This window comes from Diadema antillarum, unplaced genomic scaffold (genome assembly GCF_040938485.1).
Source record: "Diadema antillarum isolate AM-2024a unplaced genomic scaffold, OU_Dant_1.0 scf00000140, whole genome shotgun sequence".
In the NCBI taxonomy this organism is placed as follows: Eukaryota; Metazoa; Echinodermata; class Echinoidea; order Diadematoida; family Diadematidae; genus Diadema; species Diadema antillarum.
In genome coordinates this window covers 702,664-718,199 of record NW_027271029.1, presented here as the reverse complement: position 1 = coordinate 718,199, position 15,536 = coordinate 702,664, and the positions used below count along the sequence as shown (strand labels likewise).

Here is a 15,536-nt window from a genome sequence, read left to right as displayed (position 1 = left end):
ATAAGGCCTTGATAATGATACTAATAATATGGTTAATTCTATAGCATTCTTATACAAAATTTACATGATTGCAGTCAAAATGAGCTATCAAATGAATAAGTCTTTACACATTTCTTAATGGGGTGTAGTGATGTTCCGAATCTGCCTGTACTGGCTAGCATGCTCCGTTGCTAATAGGCACAGTTGTCATGAACTCACTATTGATGAATGAGGGGTTACATAATCCTCCCTATTGTATTTCAATGGTTTTTGTATATGACTGCCATATCATACACCTGTGTGAGTGTGTCAGACTTAGCGTTTGTCCAGCTTTCATTTATCTTACAAATGGAGGTGGGGGGGGGGGGGGGGGTAATTTGATTAACTGAATGGCCTTGATAAAACTTGGCAAGTGTTATCAAGATGTGAGAGAAATATTGAATGTATGGTCATGTGTGGACTGTCATCTCATGATTTGATGTGGTTCCATATTGTTACCATCAGTTTTATGATCAGTTAGACATGGTTACTAATGTTCATTGATCATATCTTGAGCAGTCCTCTGCCTATCCACAGAATGTGCAGTATCCCCCCACCCCTTTTTCCATGATGATATATATGTCCAGTTGCAATTGTCTAAACATTCGTGAATCTGTATTTGACATGGCATAATAGAGGAGTGAGATCTCAGACACTTATAAGACATTGAAATATTTATAAAAAAAACATTGAAAGAAAATTTTAGTATATACTATGTGTCAAAGAAAGTAGCTTTGCAGCTGTATGCTAAGAAAAAAGTACACTGTTTTTTTTTTTCACTTTCAAAATATTGGTTCGGAATCAAGCTCAGGCAATGTTAAAGGCAGGGCCCCCTGAGAGGACAGTGCTTGGTGTACATCAAAGAGAGACTACCCTGGGTGAAATGAGACTTTATGTCACTGAATAACCTAGTGAAGCGTTCTACAAGTAGGAACGACTTCACAGTTTTGTATGATAGTCGGAACAAGCAACCTGTCATTTTTTGTATGACACTTTAGGGTACACCCTCACATGACATGACCAAAAGGGGAGGGGGGTATAAGGATAGGCATGACAGTTAATACTGTAAGGCATCACTTTTTTTTCTTCACTCCATTGGCAGTTTTAAGGCTGTAACTCATCGTCCAACTCAATGTGGCCAAAAGAGAAAGGGTTAATTCTGAGATTTGTAGCGGTGTCAAAACCCCGTGATGTCATAGATTTGTGAGTTATTACAAGAGTGAATCATTTCTCCAAGGCAAGGGACCGTTAGATAGGTTTTTCTCACTCTGTCCTTTTTTAAGGAAAGTAACTTGGATGAAAGTGTCACTCATAAGGCGCCGCGATATTCGGGATTCTAAAATTAGCTTGGTGTAAGCTGCATCGTGACTCTTATAAGTCCAACCAATCTCATATTTCCCTCCCATGACCAGATATCTTCTTCTTTTTTTTTTCAAGAAACTTGTCCAGCAGAATAAGCATAACTAATGGCTGTATGCCTTTTACGATTGCTTGTATCTGACTAGTTTGTGGCATGTATATGTCCTGTATGACAATCGTGTTGCATTATGAATGCAAGTGTGATACTTCTGACGGAAATACTTTTTTCCTTGAAAACGATGCTTTGTGAAATCATTTTTAAGAATTTTTCTTTGGCATTGTTATACTAGTGTGACATCTAATCATGAGCACAAATTGTTGGTAACTTCCAGTTGCATACAGCAATTTATGGAATGAACCAGAATGAAAAAAAAAAAGTCTTAACTTTGGAATGGAATTTGTCCCATTTTCCTCCAATTCTAATTGGGTGTGTCACTAATGGTTTCTGCATCTGGTGAATCCACTGTGATATGGGTGGGGAAACTTACTTTGAAATCCCTCAGAAGCAGTATGCGCAACCTCACAACTGGGAGCTTTCATGACCATAGTTTATTTCTTTCATTTTTTTCTCTCTCTTTGTTTTCTGTGTTTCTATCCTTGAACCACATATACTTTCATTTCTCAAAAGTTTGGCAGAACTCCCCTCGAGTTGGGCAACTGTCGATAATCGCAAAATTTTCTGGAGATGCCAGCTGAGATATAGTGCGAGCACAGCCCATTTCTAAATTTAACCCGCATGAAATGTCAGAAGTGGATACCCAGTGCTCATAGACTTCCGACTTCTGATGTTCGACTTCTTGAATGCGCGGAAACTACAAGGCATCAGTAATTGATTATGAGCTAGTGTTATTGTCTCTCTACAAAGAACAGTGTCATTGTTTTGTGTCACTAAGTAAGCATTAAAGAGGCACACTACCTTTCTCTTCTTCCTTTTATATGTTTTCAACTCAGAGTCTTTGATTTCCATATGAGCAAACCCATTGTTGTCCTATCCCCATTGTTTTTTTTCCTCAATCTTTGATAATTTTTCTCTTAGCTCAGTTGTCTTCTGATTGTGTTCTCTGTGTAGAAATTATAAGAAATGCTCTTGTAACATTGGATGTAGCACTAGTCTTTATGTAGTCAGTTTGCCTTATGCTGTATACATATTTATGATCTCTCTCCACACACACACACACACACACACACACACACACACACACACACACACACACACACACACACATATATATATATATACAGTCAAACCTGTCTTAGCGGCCACCTCTCTATAGCGGCCACCTGCTTATAGCGGCCACTGAAAAATCCCCCTAACGAAATTGCTGTATTATGGACCCTTTATATAGCGGCCACCTGCCTAACGCGGCCAGCGGCCACTCATTTTGTATCCCGTGGTGAATATCTACCTGCGTATAGCGGCCACAAATATTTAGCTGAACCGTTAAATCAGCCATGAGTACGATGTCTTCTACGTTCATTGCGTGATTTCTACCGAGTTCTAGTTCAGTCATAATCACACAGACAAGATTGACAAAAATTGATGCAGCTCTTTGCCACGAAAACCCGTCCTACAATTGACTTCACTAGATTAGATCTGGGCTTCAGTAATGCCGCCCTGAATAGATGCTACAAAGGCAAAGACAACTCCTAATAACATCTTAGAATTTCACCAAAATGCCGACTAATTACTGTTGAAGTCCCTTTGAATCTATAGGACAATAATTATGGTACTTGTCTGGGTATTGTTTGGTGTTTACGTAAGCTTCACACAATAATTATCCATCTCCATCGAACTCAGCACTCGTGAACCCCATTCATGCAAACCGGTATAAACCAGAGAACTTACTCAGGCCCGAAATTTTATTTTTAACATCAAAAGAACGGAAGCAGGCAAAGAAAAAAATGATATTAAGTGACTTGCACAACGAAAATCCCCGTAATAGCACTGCTGCACATGCAAACTTATTTGCTGGTTGTTGTTGTTGTTGTTGTTGTTGTTGTTGTTGTTGTTGTTGTTGTTGTTGTTTTTTAAGAATAACATGCGGTATTTTCTGTTATTATTAAATGCAAGTATTGAAATTCAAAATGGCCGCCAACCTGTCTATAGCGACCACCTGTCTATAGCGGCCACTTTTGTTGTTTCCCTTGGGTGGCCGCTATAGACAGGTTTGACTGTATACATACGTATGTGTGTGTTAATATGTATACATACATAAATGCATCCAACAATGATATACCACATGAGTCGGTATCAAATATTTGTTGCTGGTGTAGATCTCTGTGTTTATTTATGACCTATGTGTAGTTTACAACCTACCTCTTAGGTATGCCTTTTTTTCCATTTTGTGATTTAAAAAAAAAGAAGAAAAAAAAGAAGATGTCCATGTATCTTGGTTCCCCCACCCGCGGGCCTTCCACTTTAACCTGTTGACTATACTTGGGTAGGTGTCTATGGGAAATGCGTGTTATAGCAAAATCAGTCTGTCCTCAAAAGGTTAATGTTCCATGTAAAGGAGAAATTGTTTGCCTCGTGCAGAGGTGGAAAACATGCTCACATGTAGTATTTGGCCCCAGTAAGTCTGTGTGGAAATCAAACCAGGGATCTACTGCATGTGAGTCAGAGGTGTTACCCATCTACCTAACTTGCCTTCCTCTTCCATATCCTCCTCCTCTCCCCTCTCTTTTGCTGTGTCTCTCTCACTGTGTCTCTCTCTCATATTGCTTACATTTTCTCTGTCTCTTCTTTTCTTTCTCTGTATCTGTCTTGTTGCTCTCATTTTGTTTATATCTCTCTACTTCTCTTTCTTTCCTCCTTCTTTCCGTCCCTCTCTGTTTCCATTGTGATCTCTATCTATGTCTCTGTTTCTCTTCCTCTCTATATATTTCTGTATATCTCTCTATGTATTTCTATATATCTCTATATATTTCTATATATTTCTCTATGTTACTCTATATATCTATATATTTCTATATATCTCTCTCTATATTTATATATATATATATATATCTTTATTTCTATGTATATCTTTATATACTGCCTTTGATCCCCCCATTCCTGTGCCCTGTCTTCCCTGAGAGCACTCCAAAATGTCTGTGTCTGCTAGAGGCAGTTCACACCTGAAGCCAGAAATAGTCCACCCTCTATTCCAGCTCTCATTTCCTGTCTAATTAGATTGACCCATTTTTCTCACATTTTTCCTCCAAGCACCTATTCTTTCCTCAGAACACAAGATCAATGCCGACTCGAGAGACCTAAAATAGAAGAGTTCTTGTCTTTTTTAAGACATTTATAAAACCTCCCAAACAACTAACTGGTAATCAGATTTTGCCAGACTTTGAACACTCCTGTGTTGAGTGGGCAGTGAATTTTTAAAGAAATAATCCCCCCTTCCTTCAATTATGAATCTGCCTTGCCAAATCTTGACATTTTTTTTTGTTGTACATGGTATTTGGGATTTTTTATTTATTTTTCATCTTTTTGTGTCCAGGTGAAAGCTGTTCCAAGTTCCAGAGTTGAATTGTAATATCAGATTCAGAATTGATGATTTTTCTTCACTTTAATATGTTGGATATGATGGACATTTAGTGTATAGGGAAAAACTTATTAATTCTGTGAGTACTGTGACTGCATGGCTGTGACTGATTTGAGGTTTGCTTAAAGGTTGACACTTTTACTCTCATTCAAGTTAGAACGTACCAATAAGTTTGATCCCTATCCAGAAAGTTTTAGGAGATAGTAATTTCTTTATTTTTGGTACCATGTAGGGGAGTAAATGACTCAATAATTTCAACGTCAGAGTCTAATCAAATATAAATATAAATATGCAGCGTGTCATCACATTACCCATATCAAGTCAGAGATCATAGATTGAAGAAAAATGCACATAAAGCCTACTTTGGCAATATAACCTTTACTGCTTCTTTTTTTCAAAAGTTACTTTTAATCATTTTTGAAAATATTTTCTTTGTATTTTACTAGGGTAGATTATATATCAATTTCAAGCTTGGCATCTGACAAATTTTTATCTGCTCAAAACAAAATCATTTCCGGATGTTATATGGTTTTCATGGTGACGCATCACATTATGTATATGATATATTAATACATCTTTTTTTTCAATTTTTTTTTTCAGTATCTTCATTCTTATCATTTTTTTTTAATGGGAACCCTTAGATTGAGCAAAATGCAAGGGCAGTTCTGCAAAGTCTCATCGAATACAAATTGAAATTCATTATCACGAACTTCTCTCACCCACAGCTGATGCTAGTGTGTCAGGTGCCATTTTGTTTTCATCTATCTGTCTCATCCCGCATCTTCTCTTTTGCAGACCCGTCCGGATGGTGGAGAGGCCGGCTGAACAGGAGGGAGGGTATCTTCCCGTCCAACTACATTGAGAAGATATGATGATGCAAATCCCCTGTCATGGCAGGTGGTGTCTCTCTTTCAAGGGGATATGTGACCCGCCACAACAAAAGGATCCCAAAGTCACTGACGGCTGAGCCGAGTAAATCGAGTTTGAAGTCAGATCATCAAAATCGGTCAAAACTGTCAAATTTCCGTTTTTGGCATAATGATGTAGTCTTATGTTTCGTCTATCATCTGCCGAAACTTCGAAGCTAAATGATCAAAGGAAAGGAAAGAAATTACCGTTTATCTGGGCCATGATTTTCCGACTTTCAACAGAACAGAAACGTGTCCGAAGATTTGGATTTAGCGCCGCAGATAGACTCCGTCCCTAGCAACGAGGGAGTGATCTTATTTGCCAGTGCGTGGCATCCTGGTAATTGATTGGTCGTGTGTAAACTGCTGGCGCTAAGCTTGAATGAACATTGCGGAGGTTGCTATGAGTGTACCTTCTATTGTCAAGAGGTGGTTACTGTCTTACCTCCCTTTGATCACGATTGTATTGGAAAGAAAACTTTGAAGGTGGTTTTCTCGAGAGCTGACTTCCTAGACCACTCATCATGGTCTCATAAAGTCATCAATATCTCCGCAACCGAGTATTTTCATGAGTCATGTTATATATGAAATTAAAGTGGAAGAGTAAGGGAATAATGTCATGTCATTTTCAGAAAATCAACCTCCCTCGACTTTCGGATCCTTTTGTTGTAGCGGGTCACATATTATCTGTCGATCTGTGAGTTGTGTCTTGTAAGTGAGATGTAAATTAGAATATTAGAGAGAGGTCCATGAGATTAGATTGTGTGTGTGTATCTAGTCGGGCAGATTCTATGAATCACTAGAGTATTTTTCTATAGTTTTGTGGGAGAATTATTTTTGTTACAGAGTTTTAAGCTATCATCTATCACCTTCTATTTTGAATGTAACTTTCACAATTGACAGCAATAATGATTGACCTCAGTGATTAGAATAAGTATCCATCGATGATTATACTGAAAATTCCATGGTCACTGTCATTATCACAGATCTGAAGGCCAAAGAGGCAATTCAAACACCAAACTGCATACATTCCTTAATCAGGGATATGGTGTAGTGTTAAGTGTATGTGTATGCCATTTGAGGCAGCTGTTTACTTTGCCAACAAAGGTTAAACAATCACCTGTGTTTGTCTGTGCAAATGTGGAAATGAACTGAATAGTGTAGGTCCAGTGGTGAATGGCGTCCACGGTGTAACAGTGTATTAATCTTCATGGTAGTGTTGCAGTAAGTATCCTTGACTTAACAAAGTAAGTCCCGTCTCATACTTGGGAGAAAATATATGAACTCTGTGCAGGCTCTGTGCTAGCTCTATGTTACTCTGTGTTGTAAGGAAAATTAGTAGTTGATCTACTTCCAGTTACCTTTGTAAAAAAAAAAAGAAAAACTGTTTAACATTACGACAGCTCAATGTCAGAAATTGGTGAAACTTTGCAGGTTGAGCAGAAAGATGAATTTCAAATACATGAACTCACCCCAGTGTACCAAAGGTTTGAGCATTATGAGGTCATAATCAGGAGATCTAAGAACATGATCACCATGTTAACAACATATAGTTTTAATAGTTTATTCTAGCACTTGTGTTAATGGGTAATATTAAATATTATAGATATTGGTATATGGATATATGGATTTTCACTTTTGAAACATTTTAAAGTATATTTTTCGCTTTATCAATACGATATCAAAGAATATGGTTGCACGTGGGACCTCATGCACCTTACATTTTGCAAACTGGAGACATTAAGATAGTGCCTTTAAATGACAAGCTTTACTAGTGACAAGGATTAACATGCCTCAAATTTTAAAGGTAAAAGTACATGATTTCAGTATTCTTGCAGTATGTAAGCTTTATTCAAATTTTAGTGAAAAGATTGCATCTTGTCTTTTTATTTGTTACTGTTGTACCTGGAGTGGTCAATTTTCATTTGTTGTTTCTTCAAGAATTTCTCATGTCTTTTACAACCTTTTTTTTTTTCTGTAATACTGGATGGACATTCATGTAGTGCAATTTCCACATTCTGCTGCTTAATATGAAACAGCATGTAATCACTACGCAAGATGTACCCTCAGTGTCATGGAATGTAAAGGGTACATGACGTCAAAGGCCCTGAGAAAATGACAAAGACCAAATACGACCGTCTTTCTTGTCTTTTGTAATGATCCAATGAGCTTTATTTTTCCATCTCTATATGCATGTACATTCCACGAGACAATTTGCGGACAGAATGGTTACCAGATGCAGTTGCCAAGCATAGCATAGGTGTGATATACAGAAAACAAGTCATTGGTGCATGGTGAACTGGCAGTGTAGTAGATAAGTTGTTTTGAGGCTGGTCCATCGAAATAGAAAGTCTTGAATGTCAGAGCTATTACTCTGTTTTGTTTTCTTGTAACTCCAAATGTTCATGTAGTACCAGTTAGTGGTATTTGAGAGTGACGCAAGCATGGAGATTATCGCATTGGATCATACATCATGTGAATTTGCCTTTTGAAGAACTGTGATTTCCTCTATTAATGAGAAATATCAGAATCATGCATTTATTACCTCTGAATGCCTTTTTCATACATTACAGAAGGTCTTTCATTCAACATAATTTTGTTTCATGTGGTCTTTGACATTCTATCAGTTCAGAGCATTTTAAGGAAAATCTTGACATTCATATGTGGTGTTGACAATGGTGAAATGTGTGTGATTTGATAACTTTGATTTTATTGAGATGTAACACATGTTAACCATGCCTTGGATTTATACTTTATCAAACAACTCATCATCACTGTGCTCTATGTAGTCAGCTGCAGAATCTTGTTTGTGGGTAATGTCTGTATATAAAAGGCGATGTCAGAAGTGTGACTGTAAATCACTCATACATAATTTTGCCTTTGCACCGTAGCAGCAATGACAGCGTACTCTGATAGCAGGATGTACATTGACAGTTCATGCTGCCTTCATAGAGACTGCACACAAGGCACCCCACAATGCATTGCGCGGGTACGTCACAGTATCGGCTTCAGACACTGATCCAAGCTCTAAAAAGTTTCAAAGTTTTGTTTAGATTAGCTTTTGACAGTCAAATTAACATTGTCTTACTAACACTGCTATATTACTGTATACTCCGAATATGTTGGGAGGTTTTTATTTTTCGCGAATTTTGTGAGTCAGGTGCTATTCGCAAAATTAAAGACATGCTAAATATATGGCACATACAGTAATGTTATAGAATTACTTGATCATGAGACCATTTCTGAATGTAAATCTAAATGGACATAAATATACTGGTAGTCTTTGGTCAAGGATACATCACTGGAATGAAGAACTAGGTTGAATATTAAATTAATTGCAGTTGCAGTATGAATTGTAACTCACAAATACAATAGATGAAGCTTAAATTAGGAAGATAAACATAACCCTCAGAAACTGCAGATACTGTAGACAGTGCCAGTTGTCATTTTTACTTTTTTCTTTTATTGGATTTAACAATTTTTGGGATACACGGTCTGAATTAGATGTAGAATGGAAAAAACTGTTTGGTTATAACTGATATAGAATGTAAAATGCAAAGTTAAATTTTGATTTCATTTTAGCTCACTGGCTTGCTGCCATTGGGGAGACACTTTTGTTAGCTTTTTTTGTTACATGGTATATTTTAAATAGAAGTCTTGTTAAATGCACAGAGATTTGATGTTTAGGAAAAGCAAGCAATATGGATGAAATATAGCTTGACATATATCCAGTTTAGCATTTCCATTAATTTTGTGAAATGTATCAAAGTGAAATGAATTCTTCGTAGAAAGTACTTTGCTATGGAGGAATGTTTCTATTTCACGGAAAGGGAAATAGCCATTGAGGAGAAATAGTAAACGAGTAAAAGACGTTTATTCTTAATGTTTAGCTTTAAGTAATAAGTAAGAATTCTGAATTTGGATGCATAATAAGCTCGAAGCCGCTAATTAGTGCATGTGATGAATCACAATACTCGTATTACAACTATGGAATCGTGACTGTGTTCAGATAGAACATGACATCAGGAGATTTGGAATCGTGACTGTGTTCAGATAGAACATGACATCAGGAGATTTATTATCAGTGTGTCTGTTTACCTTGTGTCTTATAAGATCACTGTGACATGTGAGGTAGGCAGACATGTAGCAGCAGTAGATGTGTGATATTTGGGAATGATGTTCAAGTTTTAAAGATAGCAGAGATATCTTTATTCTGTGGTGTCTCTTATTTGTACAATGCCTTGCTTTGTATTAAACACGCTGTAAATGTCTTTGATTAATGCGATACTGAATGACTTATGGTAATAAACTAACACAGGGATACAGTTCTTTCTCTGTCAGATTAATAGAAGGTAGGTCTTGCCTGTAGATTGTTGTTTTTTTTTTTTTAAACAGCAGTTGCAGAGCACAAATCAAATTTTAGAGAGAGAGAGAGAGAGAGAGAACAGATCAGCAAAGGTAATCAGGACAAGCATATTTTATTTTGGAGAGAATTCAAAATCAAAAAGAAGCTTTTTGTGTATACTTGGTGTATCAAATGTCACATAGCTGGTTGATATTCTGCATTATTGGGAAAATGACATTGCAGTACAATACAGAGTGGTGACATGTATGAGTAGATAGTGTATGATATCGTTTCACTGTTTTGCGAGTGTTTAGTATACTTGGACAAAAGGAAATGTAAAAATTAAATTGAGAATGATATTTTGTGGCTCTGCATCTGACTTTTCCTCGCGGAAAAGTGTTTTGAATGTATTTCTTGTCAATATGTGCAGATATGTCATTTTTGTTTGTAAATATATCATATGTATCATTCATTTAATTGCTATTTTATGTTTTGTATGGAAACTAATGCTCGAATCCGGATGCATAAGCAGTTACTAACATGTGGGGGAAAGGCGTAGAGACCTTCAGCATAGATTTTTTTTTTCAAATAATACTTTATATATCATCATGAAATCCTCTTTGCCTATTAAAATTTTAGTTTCTTGTGTGTCTCCTCCTACACAGTTTTCCAGTTCAGTTTAATCACTGCAGGGATGTATTAACATGATTTTAAAATCTTGTAGGAAATAGGTGAAAATATCGATTATCAATACTTTTAGCACTTTCATCTGTCCTGAATCAGTTTTCAGCCTCTGTGTTATAATCATACAGGTGTTTTTATTATCATTGTTATTGTCATTATCCCATGATGTGTTTTTTTTACTGCTCTTGAGTTGGAGCAATAAATCAACCATAATGAGGTCGATTGTGATAGATATAGCACCTTGGGAATATACCTAAAATGTCTTAGGTTACTGTCAAGGTACTTAAATTAGTCTAACTGTGGGATATCGAGAATGATTACAATTCTAACATTAGAAGTCATCAAAGATATTAGAGTGTACAATAACATATAAACCCTAGAGCCCATGATTGGAAAGTAACTTTTAGGATATTGCAAATAGATGAACTGGGATAAAGAAATTGAATGGAGTTTCTAACAACATCATGAAATGTTTTGTGTTTGAAGTTTATTAATTCAGCAAGTTGAACATGACAGACTGGTATAAAGTGTGATGGTTATACACAAGCACTGTAGACATCACATACTGATGCCTATATAGAAAAGAAAAAGGAAAACGGTGTTGTTCAAAATTCAGCAGCTGAAATGAAAGAAAAAAAAATGTCTCAAATAGGAGATTTTGTTGAACTGATTCCTTGAGTGAAGTTTGGTCCCAGCATTGTCTTGAATAATTTTTCTTTGTTAGCGATTGTGAGAATAATGATGGAAAATTTACTATAAGAAATGTCAAGACTATAATTAATTGAAGTATGTGCTCATTTGTACTGTAATCCGTGATATGATTATCTAATAATTGACTAAATAATTACCCTTACTTGAATATGTCAATGCATGTCCAGTTCTTGAGGTAACTGTATTATAATCTTTTTACATAAATTTTAGACACAGATGGTGTGACACCACTTGAGTTCATGTGATTCTGACATATGGGAGAACAGTGCATGCTCCTGAATAGATGTGTGTATTATATTATGACAGTGTTTATGTGTGGAGGATCATGGCTTGTTATAGTTTTTTTTTTTTTAAATCACAATTGGGCATGTCTGTTTTAATAATTTTGTCTATGGTGTATGTCAGAAATTTGAAAAAGACAGATGGCATTTGATATTATTATTGAAACCGAGCCTGTGTAGGAAGTATGTTGATAACCTTTTTGGGCAAATCTAACCTGCACCAATGTGTTGTTTTAAATTGCAATGAGGTCTTTCCATGTTTGAAGAACACTTGGTTCTCATGAAGTGAGAAAAACCTATGTAAGACTGTTTAGAGCATGACATTTATTTTCTTTCATTCTTACTCATTTGCAATAATTTTCTTTCTTCTCTCTGTTGCTGCTAGATGTATTATTTTTTTTTCCTGTGTATATTTTCTAACCAATAATAAAGACATGAGAACATTTCAATATTTAAAACAGAAAAGAGAGCATTGTTCGATATTTATTTAATTCGTGTTTTTTGTCGTAAAGTTGTAAATAAGCATGTTACTTTCATTGATGGAGCTGCAGGGACTTTTTTTAGACCTGATGTATTTTGTCTTTTAATGTCTTCATATTTTGTGGAGTGGATTGCTTGGTATCCTACTGTAACTAAAGTGTCAAAATTCTAAATGAAACACTTGGGCTTCAACCTGTAACAGGTAATCGTACAAGAAAAGAAAAAAATATGAATGAATGAAACAGAACCTTGCATTTGTTGCAGGTCTACTTTAATTGGAAGAAAACACACACACACACACACACACACACACACACGCGCGCGCGCACGCGCACACACTCTCACACCAAAAAAATAGACACAAAGAAGTGTTGTTCATAACTGTCCATTGTTTGGTGCTTAGTTCCACAGCTCAGTCTAATGACCTGATGTCGTTGTACCAAGAGTAACAGCCTATCTTGTATATACTGGCCAAAAGCCCCCCCCCCCAAAAAAAAAAAAAAAAAAAAATGGTAATAAATAAAAAAATAAAAAAAGTGAAATGAAATGAATTGAAATGAAATGAAATGAAATGAAATAAAATAAAGAGGAAATGATAACTGAAATGGAGAAGAAAGAAAAATCTGTTAGTTGGTTCAGATGGATCATTAAGTTTAAGGGATGGGGGACACCATATCTAGCTTTGTTCTAAATTTGTTTGTCGTATGCATAAAGTCAAAAGTCTTGAGTAGAAAAGGATGAAATGGTGGGGCTGGACTTTATGTAGGTATGTTGTATCAGTTGGTGATGATCAATATCAATTTGTTGATAAACGTTAAGTATACATATAGTGCTGTATCGATTACTAGAATATCCATGACACTTAAATTTAAGCTGTGATAGGTAGTCAATCATCTTCATCTTTCAACTCATATTTCTAGTAGCGAAGTTCCTTCTGACTCCTTCCGTTGTTCCAATTACAGCGGTCTCTGTTTGTTATATTTGTAGGGAATAAAAGAGATCGAATGAAATAACTACAATGTAGTGCATAAATCTAAAGGTCTGTATGTGTGTGTGTATGTGTGTGTTTGTTTGTGTGTGTTTGTGCTTATATACAATGTCTGAGCATGTCTAGAATGTGAGTTTAAATGCGAATGCAAATGTATCGACTTAAAAAGTACTTTTCAACAGCATATCACGATTCACCGTAGATTTAGGCACACACACACACCCACTCAAACACACGCGCACAACACTGAAGCAATGATAGTCCAAGAAGTGAAACACATACAGTGCACTCCCGTTATAACGAAATGCTCGGGACCGGCAGTTTTCTTTCGTTATAACGAAATTTCGTTATATAACCGAACAAATGCCATATATAACGAAAACAAGGAAACCACGTATATATATCATATTCTGTTTGCTAAATACTCATCACACACTGCAAAGCTATGTGAAATGTGATGGGATAACTGTATTACAATAATAAACGCAAGTTCCCTTCAGAAACTGTGCGTGACACAAGGAGCATTCACCCATGCAGAGACGCTATAAATGCTTGTTCCGCTACGTATTTTCGAAAGCAATTCGCATTTCGTTATAACGGAGCACATTTCTTTTGTTTTTCTTTGTCTGTGGCACTAGGAAAAGACTTCGTTATAACGGAAATTTCGCTATAACCGTGTTCGTTATAAGCGAATTTTGTACCATAGACTTTCATGGTGATAATTTTGGGACCAGAAGATTTACTTCGTTATAACGAAATTTCGTTATAACCGTGTTCGTTGTAACGGGAGTGCACTGTATGACATTATATAGGTTATCGGAGACGTTGGAGTCTGCTAATATGAATTCTTCGTTCGATTCCTGTTCTTAACCGTTAAACGTCTGTGGATATCTAATGCTGTCATTAGGCATACTCATTCTTGACCAAGGTAAATGGATGGGTGCCCAGTAGTACCCGGGTGGAGCCTATAGTGATCGCGGAAGATAGAACAGATGCGGATCTAGAGGGGGGTGGGGGGGGGGTGGGGGTTGCAACCCCCCCCCCCCAAAAAAAAAAAAAAAAAAAAAAATCCGGGGACCTTTTTTTTTTTATCTTATCTTTTTTTAATTTTCATGGGGGGGGGGGGTAATTTGGCAATGACCTCTATACCAAAAATAGTGGTGTTTTAGATGCAAGAAAACGCCATTTTCACACACAGATTTTCAAAAATTCTCCCTACTGTGGGAGGGGGGGACACCCCCCTCCCACACCCTCCCCCCCCCCCTTTATAAAAAAGCTAGATCCGCCCCTGTAGAAGGGCATTTCGGAGAATAATGCTTATGTGGGAAAGAGGCTACCTTTTGCTTGATCTAAAACATGTAAAATGCTGTATCATAAACCGCATCGAAATTGCAATTCGATAGCTGCAAGTTTGTTTTCTGTAGTAGTAGTAGTAGTCTGGCAGTTATAGGAATGTAATTGCAGTATGGGAGTAGAGTCAGTCTTCAACCTGCGTCTTACGGGTGGTAGTTCCCCTTGCAATCACATCCATACCTGACGAAAATTTCGTCTGAAGATTACAAGCGACATACGACGAAAGATCGTGGAGATAGCGGATGACACCTTCAGGTAGTAATATTCCTTATGAATGAAAATGCGGGAGGTGATTACATCTTATGGAAATTGCCAGAGGTATATTAAAACACTTGGGAGGTCAAAATAAAAAGCTGGCCCTTACAAAGGTTAGTGCGAATGCGACACATTGGGAATACAAACAATGGAATGGCGTACACCACTGATCTCCTGCATTTTTATTTGGTTCTTCTAACGTCTTAATACCTCTGGCATATGTGACTCTTGGCATCTTCTAGTATCCAAAATCAGCATCAGAACTGTAATTCGATCGAAACCTTACAGCTCAGGATTTCATTCTGGTTTGGCACAGAATATCAGAGGGAGGCACTCCTTGGAGTTCCCTTTAGTCAATTATTGATTTAATGAGATACATCGTCTAGACGGCGTAATCAAATGCGACAAAGCGCGAAAGCGCCATAGTTGTGATGAGTTAACAGTTTAACGCCATAATGTGCAGCAGATCGCGTATGTATCGTATTAACATCACACAGGTGCACATTGAGTGACGTAGGGACGAACATGACACGATAAGCCTTTCTCCCTCCCCCAACCACCCCTCCCCACCCAAAAAAAAAGAAGAAGAAAATATCAGAAAAACAAACAAGCATTAACATC

At 36.8% G+C, this 15,536-nt stretch overlaps 1 protein-coding gene across 1 annotated transcript in view; it reads left to right on the top strand.

Annotated features, from left to right (window-relative positions):
* Positions 1-5,782, top strand: part of LOC139721220 (unconventional myosin-If-like) — a 113,784-nt gene extending 108,002 nt beyond the window's left edge. The window contains exon 27 of the mRNA XM_071632543.1: positions 5,706-5,782. Within this exon, the coding sequence (XP_071488644.1) occupies positions 5,706-5,782 (77 nt within the window). The remainder of the gene's footprint in view (positions 1-5,705) is intronic.
* The last annotated feature ends 9,754 nt before the right edge of the window (positions 5,783-15,536 follow it).